We start from the raw sequence: 19,623 nt of genomic DNA, 5'->3' as shown, positions 1-19,623 counted from the left end.
CCCGTGTGACCTTGACCCCTATTACCATGGTGATATGTTAGGACGTTAATACAATGGCTGCCAGTTTGTTTAGTTAGAATTGAATCTATCATATAACACTGGTGTAACCTTGACCCTGTAGTCATGGTATACTTACCGACACTGGTGATGCTGAGTGTGGTGTGAGTCACGGTATACTTACTGACACTGGTGTAACCTTGACCCTGTAGTCACGGTATACTTACCGACACTGGTGATACTGAGTGTGGTGTTAGTCACGGTATACTTATAGACACTGGTGATACTGAGTGTGGTGTTAGTCACGGTATACTTACCGACACTGGTGATACTGAGTGTGGTGTGACTACCCTTGGTCAGGAGAGACATTACTTGGTTCCACACTCCACAGCCATAGTACAGACCTGACTGTAGTTGATCCGTCCTTAGGAGATACAGGAAATGTAAGGTACCTGTCGATAACAAAAACTGAGATGGATTTTGTGCATAAACTAAACTTGTTTTGAATGGTAGACTTAGGCATGTGGTTATGATGTAGTAAATGTTTTTGTAATACAAACCTGCAAATTGAAATCTAAAGTGGATTTCTGTACAGATTGTAGAAGATTGTGGAATGATATTATTAACCGTCTGAAGTTAACAGGTACATGAAAATGTGGTATTGTATTGGTACTTAAGTAAGCCTATTTAATACCCTGATATATCTGCTTGGGAACAGTTCTAAACATCTAAACTAGAGCTGTCACCGAGGGGATGACAAGTATATCCCCCTGCTTTTCCATGAGTATACACTAATTTATTCGCAGTCAATCCATTGAAAACAAAATAAATCCATAGCGAGACAAACTTATAACCATTTCTTACATAAAGGGTCATAACTCTGGGTTTTATAGGAAAAAGCTGTTCCTGCCGGCAAAATTCCATGTGATCTAAAGTTTCAAGAAAATCCATCCAAAACTAAGTGCATAGACAGACAAAATGTATAGCCGGACAAGCTAGTAACCATTTTTTACAAAAAGGTGTATATGTGTAGCAGGACTGTACTGGGTCGATCATCGGTGACCAGGTAGCTCAAATGGTAGAGCATCCGGCTAGTGTTCGGAGGTCCCGGGTTCGAACCCCGGTCTGGCCGCTACATTTTCTCCTCTCCTGTTACATATGTATCAGAAACAAGAGATCCCAGAGGGATCTTGGCGCCCACCATTGAATGTTCTTCATAGGTTCCATGTCAGATTGATCTTTTCTCTACTTTTCTCTTCTTCTAAGTCTTACTAATCTGTGTAAATTCAGAAGAAACCTCTAGTACTTTTCAAACAAGGGAAACCTATATATAAAAGTTAAGATTATGGCACCAAAGGGAACCTATATATGGAATTTGAGAAAGATTCCTTCAGTACTTTCTGAGAATTATCGATAACAAACTTCAATTGTCAAAATCCAAGATGGCTGCCTGTCGGCCATGTTGTTTTCTGATTGGTCTCAAAATGCAATATGCATAACTAAGCACCAAGGGGAACCTACCTATGAAATTGGAGAAAGATCCCTTCATTAGTTTCTTAGAAATAGCAATAACCACTTTCAATTTTCGAAATCCAAGATGGCTGCCTGTCGGCCAAGTTGTTTTCCGATCAGTCCCAAAATGCTATATGCATTACTAGGCACCAAGGGGAACCTACTTATGAAATTTCAGGAAGATCCCTTCAGTGCTTTCTGAGAATTATCGATAACAAACTTCAATTGTCAAAATCCAAGATGGCTGCCTGACGGCCATCTTGTTTTCCGATCGGTCCCAAAATGCTATATGCATAACAAGGCACCAAGAGGAACCTACATATGAAATTTGAGAAAGATTCCTTCAGTACTTTCTCAGAAATAGCGATAACAAACTTCAATGGTCAAAATCCAAGATGGCTGCCTGTCGGCCATGTTGTTTTCCGATCAGTCCCAAAATGCAATATGCATAACTACGCACCAAGGGGAACCTACTTATGAAATTTGAGAAAGATCCCTTCAGTACTTTCTCAGAAATAGCGATAACAAACTTCAATTGTCAAAATCCAAGATGGCTGCCTGTCGGCCATGTTGTTTTCCGATCTGTCCCAAAATACAATATGCATAATTAGGCACCAAGGGGAACCTACATATGAAATTTGAGAAAGATTCCTTCAGTACTTTCTCAGAAATAGCGACAACAAACTTCAATGGTCAAAATCCAAGATGGCTGCCTGTCGGCCATGTTGTTTTCCGATCGGTCCCAAAATGCAATATGCATAACTAGGCACCAAGGGGAACCTACATATGAAATTTGAGAAAGATCCCTTCAGTACTTTCTGAGGATTAGCGATAACAAGAATTGTTTACGGACGGACGGACGGAGGGACGGACGGACGGACGGACGACGGACCACGGACGCAGGGCGATTTGAATAGCCCACCATCTGATGATGGTGGGCTAAAAATGAAATTGCTTACCCTCTCCATCAAGAGCGACACGTGGTCCAGTACTATCTATGCTGTTTTCAGTCCCGGTGCCAATCTTCCACTCCGTACTGCAGGCCCAGTCGGGTTTACATGTTGGGCGGGAGTTACACTTGATTCTTTGGTAGTCATATTCATTAGCTCTGGGGAGATCTACAGTTGGACTGGTCGGGAAACCAGTGAGTCCTGAAAATCACAAGGGGGTTCACAGTAGGATAATTATCCTGTGTATTCAAGCATGACCCAAAAAGTGTCAGTTCAATACTGGTGGACATCACAAAGTATGCTTTGAATTTAAATTCCTGTGACAGACAAGACAAAAATAAAGCCCAGTGCACATTTTGGGATGACTACATTTACAAAATTTCGGAAAGTTTCAATGAAAACCAAACAGAGACAAACTGTCTCCAGTATTCCCCTCCCAGGGGCCCCTTACTCCTAGTTCCATTGAAGTTGGATTCAAGTTTAGGAGGAGTTGCCCCTTATAATATTTCTCGAGGCAGACATACAGGCCAACTCCAGCATACCCCTCCTAACATTGTTGCTGTTAAATATTCTATAACCTATTGTCAATGTGGCCCCTGTTCTCTGCTCTATACTTACTAGGTTTGGTGAGGGTGAATTTGATGGACATGGCGGAGCCTGCAGAGTTGTTGGCAAAGCACTGGTAGACACCGTATGGACTGAAGGTGTCATTGGACACGCTGATGAACAGGGAACCATTTGAATACAAGTTCCTAAACATGTGGTTATGAATCGTAATACCGTCCACTTCCCATCGGTACCTATAACACACAAGATACGTATATATCACAAATCTGTAATGATCAAATTCTTCCCTCTACAATTAAGGTGAGGGACTGTTTTTTGTACAATTATTGCACTGTAACAGGGGGAGGGGGGGGTTGAGACAAAATGTCCCACAAAGTCGAGTTGTTGCAATCTAGATGAATTTGCAGTGGGTACTTAAGTATACACGAGGTCTCACCAAAAATCCATGTTTGTGTAAAAACGATGAGTCTAACACAAGGATTCATTCAATGGTCTGATTTTTTAGAAAGAATGTGACATGTTTCGGGTATCTGTCATCAGAACAACAATACTACATTGTGACGTATATAATTAATGTTTTGGGTTATATTTACATGGATTCTGATATCAGGTAAATATGCTCAAGAGATTAAACTTAGACCCGAGTAGTCAACTTTGGGGACTAAAGTAGAACATACGGGAAGTGGGAGATCTCTGTGTAAAAAGTTGAGTAGTCAACTTTGGGGACTACAGGTTACTTACGTTGGGTTACCACTAGCTTTACACGCCACACTGAACTCCACCTTCCCATGATCAGCCAGGTAGTAAGTCTGTTGGAATGTGCTCTTCATTGACGGAGGCTGTACCACTAGAGGACAAATCATCTCATTAGTTAATAATAATAAACTCCTGGTCAGTAAACCTTAGTGTTACACAAAAAGGTTCAAATATTACATTAACAGTAGCTGTAACAGTAGAGAGAGGACAGATCATCTTATCAGTAAATAATAAACTCCTGGTCAGTAAACCTTAGTGTTACACAAAAAGGTTCAAATATTAGTGTCGACTGGAATTATCTCCCTTCTTTGACATGTACTTGGCGACTGCACATTGCTTTACTTGGTTTGTACCAGTTTTCTGAAACGTACCAGCTCGATTAAAGATGACGGAGCCAAATGCTTTGTTTGTCATGTAATTGTATTTTTTGCTAAAAATCAGATGTGAAATCTTTATTTTGTGATGAAATTATATAAATCATATATTTCATTATTTTTACATCCGTTACATTGTTAAAAAGAAAAATAATCAACATTATGTTTGAAGTGTACATATTTGGAAGAGAAGGCCACCATCATGCGAACCTACATGAGATTCAATTCCATCCTGTATTGATACCATACTTATTTTTAGTTTTAAGGAATTACTTGATCAAATCTAGAAATACTGTTCCGGGGCTAGAGTTTAAACATCCACAATGGAGGTTGTCGAAAGCTGGTAACAACAGACATGTTTATTTCAAATATCTTTTGACTTTTCATGTTTGTCATTTGACCTCTGATTAATAGCTATATGTACTAGGTCACAGCTAGAAACCCTATAGTGTTATCTATTTAAACCTGATCTTTTTATTGAGAAATGGACCCACCAAGTGTGACGTATTCAAAGACATACTAACAGAGCATGTGTTCCCACAAGTGTGGGGCATAGTTGTCTTTTAAACATTCCGATCAGGTGACCTTATAATTACATAAGGAAAGTTAAAACACATATAGATATAGATATGGCAAAAGAATGTGCATAATATTAATGTACTTTGTAAAGTCAGCACGTTTATTGTACAGACCAATATATATATATATATGATAAAAGACTGTGAATAGAAAAACAAGCATAAATCAACTGAGGAAGCAAACCGAAAGATTGACAAAGGCTTCAGAGTCCATTTGTCAAATCTTATTTATGTCTATGGGAGCCAAATCCAGTTTACTAGGACATTTTAGCAAATGATGTGTATTATCTCGAGACAAAGTGCAAAGCATTGAAATAACATAGGTCAACGTGCTGAAAAAATCTCATTGTGTTATTGTGACCAGGATGTACCTCAACAACATTTTTAAACAGCCATTAAAAGACATGTAAACATATAGGTTTGACATCATGACAACATTACCTGTTTCATATGACATATGACATGGACATTGTACACGACAGAACTGACGATAAACACCAGACTAATATAATCACTCTATCTTTAAATAGCCTCATCCTGCCGCACTGGGCCCCAAATTTAAAACCTACTTTCACTCTCCAAGCCGCCATTCTATGATTAGTCTTTAAAGGGAAATTCCCACTAGTCTGAGCTTGTCTAAGGGAAATTCCCACTAGTCTGAGCTTGTCTAAGGGAAATTTCCACTAGTCTGAGCTTGTCTAAGGGAAATTCCCACTAGTCTTAGCTTGTCTAAGGGAAATTCCCACAAGTCTGAGCTTGTCTAAGGGAAATTCCCACAAGTCTGAGCCAGTATGATGACCTATATACTCTCCACTTTTACACTATTCCCTCCTTTACAAGGTTTTTGCCCCAAAGACATGCAACCACAACCAACGTTTTTTTTTAGCTCCATGGAAGCGTCTCCATCTCCTACAGTAGGGATTTTGCCAGGTATTTTGGGAATGATAGCTTATCCTAAAATTGGGAAAATTTGCAGGCATTTTATTTATTTATTTTTTTGAAAATTGGCATCAGTGATTTGTTTCTTTTACTAAAGATGACTTCTATTTCTTTAATTTCTAGAATACAGTAATATTTATTTTCAAGCTTTTGTGGTCTCTTTTGATGCTGGATATGTCCAATTTTTAGGAAAATCAAGGCAGAATTTGGGAAAATTCAGGGCTGATTTTCAATGGCGGAATCATGCTTATAACCAGGGAGTATCCAGACCCTAGTGGCCTGGCAAAATCCATGCGAGTTAATGTAACCAAATATACACCAAGATCAAGTAGTTCAAAACAGTCTGCCTTCACTTGGGCTCAAGCTAGCCCCCTTTACTCACTAATTAAGCAAACATCCTATCTGTAGATTTAACAGAAATTCCCACCAGAGTGAGCTACCGGTTATATGGTGACCATATTTTTTACTTTTCACTTCTACAATAAATTGACGACATGCTCCATTATTTCATCTGAGTAAAGAAACAAACATAGCCGACATATAAGATAATTTGGTGACATTTCACCGTGTCACAACATTGAGCTTGTGCTTCACTTACGGTCCTCCATATCCCCTGTAAATATAACATCATACAACTAGATAGTAGATTGTGCTTATAAATAATATTTTGCTGACTATCATTAATTTTTCAAATCTTATTTTTATAAAGATACTGCGTCACTACACAGCTAAGTCTGGCACACCAGGCGTAATTTCCCTGAAATCTCAAAAAAAGCTAAGTTGGAATCAACGTTTTTACTTGTAAATTGGGAAATTATCATATGGGTGAAATTGAGAAATGTTTGTATAGTGTAAGACAGGAATGGGAAAAAATATTGTGGCACATCAGCACCATATTTTAAGACCAATTAGTCTAGACTATTTTAGGATTATATGTTTGAAGTAGGACAAGAAGCTCTATAATCAAGTTAATTTACTTATAGCTTGTATTAATGTAAGTTGAAATTTAAAAGTCAGACAACAAAAATAATGACTGCTCCCTTCTGCTTATACTTACACTGGGCATTGGATAATAACACGCTGCTCCCCAGGAGGAGAAGGTATATAGAAAACATTGTCGGAAGTAGTGTTCAATCTGAAAAATACAAATGAAGTAAAGGTTAAAATTCACATCAATTGATGGTCAACATAGTCAGATAATCTCAAAAGAATTGAACATAAACAATGTGGCAGTATCGTCTTGTGCTAAATTGAAACTGCATGGTGAAGTTATATCATGATAACGTGGGCCAATTCATCACGTAGCTATATCTCTGAAACTTGGCAATGAGCTGAAATTGTATAGTATTACGGCCAATCACAACAGACGCCAATATTGTTACAGTATTACAGCGAGTCAAAATGGCTCCAAACCAATATTGTAACTAAATACACTATTACAGCCAGTCACAATAGTTCCCAGACAATATTGTTACAGTATTACAGCCGGTCACAACGGATGCCAATATTGTTACACTATTACAGCGAGTCACAACCTTTTATAAGACTGGGAGGTATAAATGGTGGAAGGATGTCTGATACTTGAAGTATCCATGACAACCAGTCGACGCTTGATTTTTTAGCAATTTCCAAAGTCAAATTGACACTCTCAGAAATACAAATGATCAGGACATTTGTATGTGCAATGTCCCTTCAAACCAAAGAGTCAAATCTGATTTAGGGGAGTCAAACACATACTCTCAAGAGTCAAATCTGATTTAGGGGAGTCAAACACGTACTCTCAAGAGTCAAATCTGATTTAGGGGAGTCAAACACATACTCTCAAGAGTCAAATCTGATTTAGGGGAGTCAAACACATACTCTCAAGAGTCAAATCTGATTTAGGGGAGTCAAACACATACACTCAAGAGTCAGATCTGATTTAGGGGAGTCAAACACGTACTCTCAAAGGTCTACTTAATGCCCTGGTATCTTTCATTACCAGTTAATGTTTAAAATACTGTTAGATTTTACAAACACTTAAAAGCAAATGAAAACCATTTTTCCTACAGGTTACATTGTTGAAACAACTATTTATCATCTATAAGATATAAACTTTTTTCATATCACCATGCTATACAAAACATTTACAGCCTTTTATATAATAAAACATTTAGAATTCGCATATACAGCACATTTTTAAACATTATTCAAATTCAGAAATTTTATCTTGCTTAAATTTATTCACTCAGCATATATGACTCATGGTAATTATAGAGTCCATATAAACATATGACTATTTGTGTACACCGTAACATATGGGTAACGTATGAGATCTAATAAACACACCATGATCGACATCTTAACAGAGAAAACGACAGATCATGTACCCTCTTTATTCACATTGTGGAAGAGACATTCCATATTTATTCTCAAATAAGTCCCATCCCTCTAATCATAACCTATTTCAACGTTTTAGATATGAAGGAATTATTTGTGAACTACATTTTTGTTACGGTTGAAATAACAAAATTCTGTAAAATATAAGAATTTTGGCTTACACATGGACAGCTTTTTATCTGCAGATAAATAATTGTATCCCTCTTTTCACTCCTAAAATTGCTGTGCATCTGAGGATTAATGTTAAATGTGGTAAGTACACTATGTGAGATCTGATAATGTATAACCTCCAGGTTTGTCTGAAGTCTTGTTTCGATACATTAACCATGCGTAACTTAGGTCGTAAACCATGCATCGGTAACACTTTATACCGTCACTGTCTGCTGCTACTGTGGTGATTGACCCATGGAAGTGTTGCTTTCAGACATGTACCACCACTGTCTATTGTTACTGTGGTGATGCATGGCAGTATTACTTTCCGAGATGTACCGTCACTATCTGCTGTGGTTACGCATGACAGTATTATTTTCCGAGATGTACCGTCACTGTCTGTTGTGGTGACGCATGGCAGTATTACTTTCCCAGATGTACCACCACTGTCTGCTGTGGTTACGCATGACAGTACAACTTTCCGAGATGTACCGTCACTGTCTGCTGTGGTTACACATGGCAGTATTACTTTCCGAGATGTACCGTCACTGTCTGCTGTGGTGACACATGGCAGTATTACTTTCCGAGATGTAACATCACTGTCTGTTGTGGTGACACATGGCAGTATTACTTTCGGAGATGTACCACCACTGTCTGCTGTGGTGACACATGGCAGTATTACTTTCGGAGATGTACCACCACTGTCTGTTGTGGTGACGCATGGCAGTATTACTTTCCGAGATGTACCACCACTGTCTGCTGTGGTGACACATGGCAGTATTACTTTCCCAGATGTACCGTCACTGTCTGTTGTGGTGACGCATGACAGTATTACTTTCCGAGATGTACCGTCACTGTCTGCTGTGGTGACACATGGCAGTACAACTTTCAGAGATGAACCACCACTGTCTGTTGTGGTGACCATGACAGTATTATTTTCCGAGATGTATGTATATATAACGTCACTGTCTGCTGTGGTGACCATGACAGTATTATTTTCCGAGATGTACCACCACTGTCTGTTGTGGTGACGCATGACAGTATTACTTTCCGAGATGTACCACCACTGTCTGTTGTGGTGACGCATGACAGTATTACTTTCCGAGATTTACCACCACTGTCTGCTGTGGTGACACATGGCAGTATTACTTTCCGAGATGTACCGTCACTGTCTGCTGTGGTGACCACGGCAGTATTACTTTCCTGAGTTATTTTAGTAATTAAACTCAATCAATTATCAGTGTTTTTATACACCATTGCATACATTACCTGGTATACATATATAAGGCATGTGTCTGTATTGACTGTTTTGGCAGACATGTATATAGGAATCAATGATCGGCTAGCTAGCTGTAATATCCTTTAGGTTTATTTTGTCAGTTATCTCCACATGGATTTATCAGCTTGGGATGCATATTCTTTAAATTAATCAAAACATATATAGGCAGCTTAAACAATCTATCCTTCTTAGTCCTAGCTAGGCCAGCAGTGTATTAATTATCATCATCAGCACATATTTCCATCACATCATTCACCAACTGTTTAAACATGGGGGAATGTTTGCTCTCAAGTATTTTGTTTAACTTTAGAATGGTTGATGAGCACATGTCCTTATGATGACTTGTAATTATCCAGAGGTCCCTGGTTCGATCCCTAGTGGAGGCATCAAAATGGATTTAACTGATCATTGTCTCGGCTACAATTATGATAAGGAACCAGAAAAGAGGGCATTGACCAAAGCACTTCAAACGAATATATAATTATCACCTACAAGATACTGGTATTGATACTAGTATAGGTTTATAGCCTCCAGGTCAGTGTTACATAATTCCTCGTCAGTCAACAGGAGTCATAATCTACTGTAATCATTGACCTGAGAGAAAATGGCTCGAGGTGAAGAAACGGCTTGAGGTGATTATCCAACTCAACAGGTATTACTGTATGATCGTCTTCATATATCACTTAATACAGGATTTTCTGTTTCCCACAATAAGAAGCATTCATGAATATAATGCCCTTGATCCTATTTTTGACAGAAACGTAAATATGAATGCAGCTAAACGTCAACTTACATTGTAATTGAGAGAAACTCAAACTTCCACTTGCAGATTTTTGCTGCAACTAAAATTATTCAAGTACCAAGTGCGTCAGATATCTGACAAAAGTTTTGTTTTCAAATTTAAGTCTAATAGTTGGAATCAACCTGAAATATCCCCTCAGCAATATAACCCACACCCAACACAGCTATATATAGCTAGGTACCACAGCACACCTGTGTACAGATTGTACATACCTGTATGTGATCGGGTCCTGATCAGATCTGAATGTGTATCGCTTTGTTCTCTTATCTACAGCAGTCTGTCTCATGAGTCACCTGTAGATTAATGACCCAAGAACTATTTTGTTGACTTAAAATTCCACGAAACTGAAAGGATGTGATTACGCATACATAACCAGTTAAAATAATAAGTATTACCTCACTTCCATGTCCTGAGATATTTTGCGCAATCTTTTGTAATTGAAAAACATTTTCGGTTTATCTATGCACGGTCACAATGCCTGTCAAATTCAGTTATCGTTCAAACACTTTGGTACATGTTCAGACACAGATTCAATCAAAAAGTATTCTACTACATAAACCCGGTTACCAGGTTGTATTAAATATGATCTAATCATAAGTTACCATCAAGATCAAAGAAATACTCCACTTTGAAATTTTATTTTCAATTTTCTATTGTCAATGTCTTTCTCAATCCCACTGCTCATTTACAGGTAAGTTGTCTGGTTACAAAACTGTAAAAAGATACAACACCAGCGACCATTCCGGGGTGTAGCCCAGCATCCTATATCACCATATAGACTAAAATGCCTTCAAAACTCTGTAAAATTAATTGGAAACTAGAACTCTCGCCAGGATGGCTGACTATAATACCTCCGTAATCTGCACGAGTCAATGGTGAATTGGAACTGTTAATTAGACAATAACTACTTAAGATAACCCGTGCATACCGATATTTCTGAATTTCAGAATGTCTGAAATATGTGTTGTTCACAATAAAGAGAATTCAGTCTACATCTGTCTGCACATCTACACATGGTCCTCTATATCTGTGTGAAGTTTCATTGAAATCGGCCCTTCGGTTAAGGAGTTGTCCGGACAAAAGGTGTCTACAGACGGACGGACCTAGACAACCTGATTCCAGTATACCCCCCCCCCCCCCCCCACACTTCATTGAGGGGGTATAATCAAAATCTCCAGTTGCCCTTGTAGATTATTTTTCTGCCCAAATTTCTAACAGCTATGACAATTCAGTCAAATATATTGTTAAGTGGACCACATTTATAGAATTCCAGTAGATTCACCAGGTATGGTGGCATTACAAACATTCTGAACTAGGGACATCTTACACTATTGTTTGGTTGTACTATGTGGTCTGTGTATAGATACCTCACATATCTTCCCATGTAGTTGATTCATCAATAACATGTTCAAAAAGTTTATAAGAATAGCAAAAATGCATGCAATTCCTAGGTAAATTGTATATATTCACACTTCAGTGATTGTGAAGAACTGGCAATGCCTGAACGATTTCCTGGTATGCAAGCTATAAACCTGCTACATATTATATATACCTTACACAGCATGACACCGGACAGACACCTACACGACTATTCCTACAGGTGACCTTGACATCTTAAATCCAGACAGTGTCTACTCCATATTTTTATTAGTACTAAGCCATTCTTACAGTTACATAGACAAATATCTCCTTCTACCTACAGCCATAAATCATAAGCCTTTAATGAAATATTAAATGCCCGATAGCATCACATGGTTTGTAAGTAATATTGTACTGTGAGTATAATTTCATTATATGTTAAGCTAATGTCGACTACTTTCACCGTAAAATAGTCGGAAATATTCTGTTTTATCAAAGCATTCCTTTATATTTGTTAATTGCATAATCATAGTTATAAGCTTACCTGTTTTCTGATCAAACCAAGTTCAGATTCTCAAGTAAAAGTTCCCCAGCAATACCTGCGACTACAATATATACTCGCACCTTCAGAACAAGACTCTGTATCACTCTGAATCTGTGTCACCCAAAAGCTTGAGAGTGATGACTCTCTCGATACAATGATTGACAAAATTTGTACCCAGCTGGGTGTTCAGCAGATAATTATACACATGACTGATCGGACTTAAGAGTGTGTCAGCTCCTTCCACAAGCAGGATTATCCATGATTGAACATTATGGAAATCAATTCCCGGACACATAACATGGGGATCTGAGAGCCACAATGGACAAGAATGTACGGCCCTTGATTTTATTTAGATGAAATAAAGTCACTGATCCATTTATTTTTTTAAATGCCCATGTCTAGTTTCAAAGGTCAAATATAATAACTAAATGTATTTGAAGGACTTAAATCAATTTACAGAACCAGCTGCCTACTGACACAACATGACTACAAAATTTATATGACCTCTGACCTTTCTAGAACATTTCGATTAAGTTTAAAATGGGATACCAACATAAATCTTTCCCAGTAGAGCCTGAAATAAATAGAAAAGCTGGGGTTTCCAGCTGATAGTTAAGACTCAAATACATGTTGTCAATGTAAAAAAATAAAAAGTTATTGAACAAGTTTCCTTCAGTTTAAACATGTAAAGTCACAATATATTTTTTTTTTGCGTAACCTGTTGTGAGTTTTAATTATGGTGTATAAGCTAGGTATAATTAATTGTCAGTAGCATATTCGGACATAAATGTTCTAATGTTCAATCAGTGAACAATTTTATGCATCAAATTATCTGTCAAATTTATATGTGTACATATATGGTAATATCTATATAAATATGGTATAATTAATGAAAATGTTATCTGGAAGTTACAACTAATTAGGAAAAACATTTCTCAAGAAAATACAGCCAGGACGCCATTATTCAGCAAAAGATCCAGGTTAAAATCAGAGCAAGGTTACAGGAAAAGGTCAAATACCGTATTTGACCTAATAAGTGCGCAGCTAGGTAATTTACAGTGGGGGTACTTTAGTTTCGGGTGCTCTTTGCACTGACATGTCATCTGTAGGATTAGACAAAATGTGGCGAAAACTTGTGTGCCAGTTATTTAATTTACTGAAGAAAATTGAACATATAAAGAAGCAAAACTTTTCACATGAATTATTACCATTTTGACACTCGGTCAAAGATTTATTTCCTTGAAAACAGTAGGGGCGCCCTTATTAGGGCAGCCGCTCTTATTAGGTCAAATATGGTAAAGGGCAACAACTCATTCAAATATCAATTCAACAATCAGTCATTCTCCTCTCAATCCCTTTCAAGTACAATATCTCATTTTCCTTAAATTTCAGCAAAACCTCAATAACTTCCATGTTAACATTTTAAAACCCAATTCTATATACATGTATGAATATATATTGCAGGACCGTAACAATGAATTGGTAAAGACCACATGAAAAGTGTTTAAATATAGTAACACATATCCACAGCTCATATATTACACAAAAACTCCAACTCATTGAATGCTTTAGCCTGCTGGTAAACACAATTTTTAGTTCCAAGATCAATATTTTGTCTAGTAACAAACACCATGCTGTGTATTACGCAATTTACCCCAATATTGATCCGTACTTATTTTAGCATGCCACGATATAAATCACCATTTTAATTGCTCAATTAAATGACCAATGTTTGTATCCTTTGAGCTCAAACATAATTTACGTATTTCCTTTAGGTTCTCACTTTCAACAATATTTTCACCCTTACATGTATATTCATAACAATTGTGTATTCCTTTGATATACATTGTCTTACGTAATTCAATTCACTGTATACATCATGAGTCTGCAGAGCTCACCTGGAATCCAGAATCTTGTGTTTATCGTCAATCAGGCTTTGTTTCAGCCCTGGGTATTAGAACAATGCCCCTGTCGTCTCACAACAACAAATCTAGTCCCTCTACTGGAGTGATCAGGTCTATTGATTCAATAATACCACAAAACGGTGCCGTACCAGTGTCGTTTACGTAGCACCACTAACAAAATGGCTACCCTTGGACATGCATACTTCTACATCACCATACCACCCAACTTAGAGAGGGGAGAAATTTTGTCATTGGTCCAGAAAAATCAATACACAGACATTCCATTGACTGCAAAATGTGTCACCTCCTTTATTTATAGAACTGGCACTACATCTGGTATAATTATCCCTCCCTTGGATATGGTGCTACACAATGAACACTCCCTGCCAGCTGTGGGTGACAATCTATAAGAGAGAATGATCACTGACAGACTTCCTTGTTCTAATTTGACTGGTAATCATATTTAAGATTGTAATGATGACCAGGGGCTACAACACACGACCAGCTGTCTTTGAGACTTGGGTCGATATAACAAGATTATCCCATGAATGATACACATCCAATATACTAGATCTATACCGCACTGAATAGCCAGTGGGGAATCTGGGAAATTTTCATCTGCTACTACACTGGTACAGGACACTGCATGTAATACAGAACTTACAGGATGTCAAGATGAATTTTTATCCTAGGTCAAAGGAGAGGATGGGTTTATCGCAAGATAATTGAATAAATTTGAGGAACATCATTGAACTGCAAGGCAATGATGGGCTATTAACCAGTAACATTTTGTTTTCTACAAACAAGTGCTGTATTTTTTCATGTCTAAATACTAACTATAGGCCTGCAAGTCGAAACCCATTCCCAATGCATTTCAGCTTTATTACACCCCCCACCCCCAAGGAATCAAAAATTCCCAATTTTGTCCATATATAATACAAATATCAGAAAACAAAGAAAAAATATAAAAGCAAAAAAGAGAGAAGAAAAAAAAAAGTGGATGAAATGTCAAAATTGGCATGTGCCATCGTGTTAAGCTAGCATTATAACTGACAATGTATTATTAAATTGGTACAGCTTCCTACCAATAAACATTTATTAGGCAAGTAAAGTTTTAACATAGTTTACATGTAAAATTTCCCCAATCTGACTAATTGGACTTTCCCTAACAAGTATTGAAGCGTTTAACAAACCTGTAATAATAGAACTGATCCCATTTTGTTACTTTATCACATTAGTCACTTGAGGTGTTATTACAGCCCTGGATCAGTAATGATCACATTTTGTATACTTTATCAGTCTTTTGTACAATCCTTATTTAAAGTGTCAAACTTATACACAGAAGGTGGTATCAGTTACAAGCTGGGATTGGTCATCCTGCTAGTTTCATCTGCCATGACTTTTCTGAGCGGTAACTATTATAAATTCAGAAGGAGAAGTGACGAATTCAGTTCCTGCAATGACGAAAAATACTTTTTAAAGGTTTACTTTTGTTCCTCACAGCTTGATCTTCCTGGCCGTTGAACGTGCCCATGACTTCTTGGCAGGAAACCAGACACTGACCTTTTCTGTGGCTTGTTTTGTAACACTGTTATAATAGGGAACTACTTCAGGGGGCCTAATATATGTCCAAATCCTCTTATCCGTAAATTCTGGGGAACAATGACCGACTGAACAAATAAAACATCTACTGCTGTCTATTTCTATACTGTATTTATCTTGTAATGAACTCAGGGACCATTATACTACAATGTAACCTTTTAATTCAAACTGAGGATCTAAGTGGGGGACGTGCTGCTGAGTAAATACGGTAGTTATATAGAGTGGCTTCATGTCACTATAGTACAAACCATATCACAGGAAAGAAACCATTACAAAGCATTTGGCTGGGTTTATCCCCTGTGAACAGCTAGGGTCATTTTGAGGTGTGGCCTCCTTGTAGTAGTTGGTGACTACCTCAATGAACAAGATATTGGAGGCCTGTAACAGCAATTAGGGTAAAGCGTCTTGCCGAAAAGACATAATGACGAAAGAAAGCTTTCGGAGAAAAAAACTGTACAACATACACCAACCTGTGTCCAATTCCATCGAAACACACACACAAAAACAGCTCTTGTGAATTTGTGCTTCCAAAAAACACCATAGTGGCATGTTATAACTGAACTGTGAAAACATCTGACTTTCAGGTCATATGTTGTCACTTTTGACACACCACATTTCATCAAATTACCAGGGACAAATATATTACAAGGCTTATATTTACGTGTCTATATATACATAGAAAAGACAAATTTTAAGCTGATAATTGAGTATGTCAATCTAGCTGAATGATGACGATATTAGCTGACAAGTAATCTATTAAATGTGCACAATTCTAGTAGGATTTTTCAGCTTTAAAACATATTTAGGTCTATGTAATTTATATCAAGTCCTTTTTTTTATAATTATGATAACAAAAAGATAATTTCCTGAACATTCATCTTCATTTCCTACAAAATTAATTTATCATCAAATTTATCCTGTTTTCTCAAACTGAATTAGCTTATTATAGTAATGGACAAGTCCGGGGTTCCTCTCTCCCTAATCAACTAATGACACCTGTCACAGGAGATTTGATCATCAGTCACACTATTCCATGCCTGCATGGTTAGCTTCATGACTATTAATACAAAGAAACAGAATCTTGCAAATTAAACGAAATATGAAATTTAAATCTAAGTGTGCTGAGAGGAATTAAAAATAATGATCTGAATATCAGAAAACACAAAAACATTTCATACCTTACAGAGAAAAATGTAAATAATTTCATAGGTGTTAAGCTAATTAGCCTTTGAACAATTGGCCCAATGTATGGCCAGCTGTCACAGGACATTCCTATAACAAAATTGATCACAAAATACAACAGAATATGTCGGGGTCTGTTTTATGCAGGCAACAGATACAGGTGTTGTTTGTAAGGGTGGTGACTCAGCTTGTTGTATATAGATCAGGGCTTTTTCTGGGAGCTTTTTGGGGCTGTTAATGGGCCCCATTCCCAATTGAATTATTTCATATTTAAGCCAAATTCCTAAAATTTGTAGTTTACTCCTGAAAAAATATTTCCCAATTCATCAATTTTCTTCCCAAAAATGAGACAAAAATGCCCTACAAAAAGCCCTGTAGATAAATGTTTATTATATTCAAATGTTCTAACATCATGTTTGATAGCCATTCGAGTATCACACTACTATTTCTTCAAGTGGAAATATTTCTAAAATTGGGCTACAGTGAGAGTGGTTAAGGTGTAACCAACACTTAATTACTACTAGCCCTTCATCTCTGGGTTGTGAGTTGGGTTAGGGTTTGAAAACCCATACAGGGCAGTTGCCTAGTACTGACCGTAGGCTGGTGGTTTTTCTCCACCTCCAAAACCTTGCTTGCACATCCTTAAATTACCCTGGCTGTCAATAGGCATTAAACAAAACAACAATGTTTTGAAAACCATTAAACCAAGTATTTCTAATTATTAACCTCATACACTTATAAATCGAAAGAGAAATTCAGCATTGAAATGGAGGACAATTTGAAAATTGTATCAATACAATTACAACCATGATACTGATTAATTAGTGGCTATATGAACTTAACCTGTAAATAAGAATGTGAGAATACCACATTCTTATTTACAGGGGGAAATTATTTACTTAAACAACAAAATCAAACAATGAATGCTGGAAGGTGTAAACACCAAGAAATAAAAATTTGAAAAGTGTTCAATTCATATTTTTTTATGATCAATTTTAAAACAAAATGGTTTTCTGAGAGAGTTCCATCCCAATGCGGATATTGTTTCAGGAACATGTTAAGTTGGTGAATCATCAATAGTGTGTTTTTTCATTTACAAATATTCAAGTGCACTTTATGGTATTTCAACTTGTTAATGAACATTTCCCTGGCTTCATTTATCATGATAGGAGACACAATGAAACTATTCTATATATATTGAAACCCAAAGTAATATTCCACTGCAACTCTTATCATCGTGTTTCAGTTTGTCATGATCAGATCGGTACTCAATTCAGGGACCTTAGAACAGATGCCCTGACCATTTGATCTTCTAAACCATAACAAGAAAATTATCCCATCCTTTCTTCGGCAGGGACGTTCAAGAGACATATTATATTTTACGCCACTGTTTTGCGGGAAATTATATAGTTTTTCGTTTACTGGCAAACTTTGAACGCGATTTCAATTCTCAATTTGAAAGAAGAGAAACAAATTCCAAACCGATAGTACTCACCTTCACGTATAGTTTGTTTTACTTCCGCCTTCACGGTTCAGATGAATTCACAATCACAGGTGTAAACTCCCAACTAACACCAGGTAAGTATAACCTTCCAACTTCAAAACGATCAACTGAATAATAGTATGATATGATGTTCCTTACAAAAATTCCCTTACAATGATCGCACTGAACTTTGAATCTCTATGAGTCATTTCTGAGTAAATATCCTCATACCTTTCCCAAGCGAGAATATCCCACCCACGCGGAACGCTAAGCGAGATCGCCGGTGCAAGACGACAACTCGGATTTGCTCTCTTGATGTCACAACTATACTACACATATAATATTTTTTAAAACAAACTACAGATTGCACGTACCTATTAATATGTCGGGTTGTCTAGGCAGTCCTGTGAATAGTTGTTTTCGGCGTTCCTAGCTTTTTTGAACCGGTTCAGGTTATCACGCACCTTACTACATCCGGGCTACCTGTTTACTGTCGCCGTTTTTGATGACGTGTGGCACAGAGATGATCAATGGGGCACCGACAGGTAATATTGACACCGCGCTTATGTGACCGACCTCACATAGACCATAACAGCGGGAAGAGGCCTTACACATTGCCTTGATCTCGGAGGTGCCTAACCTAAATAGGCAATATAATACAATAATATTTTATTTAAGTGTTATGTAGTACACGTCATATTCTAAATGTACAATGAGGGTATCGTTAAAAGCTTGTTAAAAATGGACCTGATGTCCAAGGAGTAAATCCATCCAGTAAAAGGCAACGTCAAATTGTGTTAAAGAAAATATCCTGTGTACATTTTAATGTCTATTTACCAGTAAAATGTCTAAGCAATATTTGCCATGATTTCTGCTACGTGGACGTGTTTTCAAAATTAAAAAATAAAGAAAAGAAAAGAAAATATCTTTAGTTTCAGAACTTTTTGGAGGTAGGGACGTACGCGACTAGGTACACGGATATAATACAGGGATCCCGATGGAATTAAAAAGAACAATACGAATTGGTAAAAATAAAAAAAAATATAAAAGATGGTGACCCGTTTTAGATCTAACAAACAAAAGAATTTATACAGTTTTGTAGACTAAAAAAAAAATAATCAGCGCATTTCATATTTACCGCGGTAAACAACTTTAACAAGAAACCTACCTTGTATATTTATTAGAGGTCGACACACTGTATACTGATATTTCTCCTCCCACAAGAAGATAATTGAAGTACGCACTTGTAACAATTCATGCATATAT

General features: G+C 37.2%; 1 protein-coding gene across 8 annotated transcripts in view; it reads right to left on the bottom strand.

Annotated features, from left to right (window-relative positions):
• The window catches only part of LOC117316869 (neurofascin-like), a 35,710-nt gene extending 16,846 nt beyond the window's left edge, over positions 1-18,864 (bottom strand). For 4 of the 8 annotated variants that reach the window (XR_004530019.1, XR_004530020.1, XR_004530021.1 and 1 more), the window contains exons 1-7: positions 18,732-18,864; positions 6,731-6,808; positions 6,272-6,286; positions 3,768-3,873; positions 3,078-3,259; positions 2,469-2,660; positions 315-449 (exon numbers count right to left, since the gene is read on the bottom strand). Coding sequence is in view for 5 of the 8 variants with exons in the window: in XM_033871654.1 (XP_033727545.1) it covers positions 315-449; positions 2,469-2,660; positions 3,078-3,259; positions 3,768-3,873; positions 6,272-6,286; positions 6,731-6,788 (688 nt within the window). In the remaining 3 variants the exon portion in view is untranslated. Of the gene's footprint in view, positions 1-314; positions 450-2,468; positions 2,661-3,077; positions 3,260-3,767; positions 3,874-6,271; positions 6,287-6,730; positions 6,809-14,084; positions 14,104-18,369; positions 18,559-18,731 lie in introns of those variants that run through there. The other 4 variants (XM_033871655.1, XM_033871656.1, XM_033871657.1 and 1 more) reach the window with 4 other exon arrangements.
• Positions 18,865-19,623: the final 759 nt, after the last annotated feature.

The sequence above is a fragment of the Pecten maximus genome, chromosome 18 (genome assembly GCF_902652985.1).
Source record: "Pecten maximus chromosome 18, xPecMax1.1, whole genome shotgun sequence".
NCBI classification, from domain to species: domain Eukaryota; kingdom Metazoa; phylum Mollusca; class Bivalvia; order Pectinida; family Pectinidae; genus Pecten; species Pecten maximus.
Note: the sequence above shows the minus strand (reverse complement) of the source record. Positions and strands in the feature narration are given on the sequence as shown.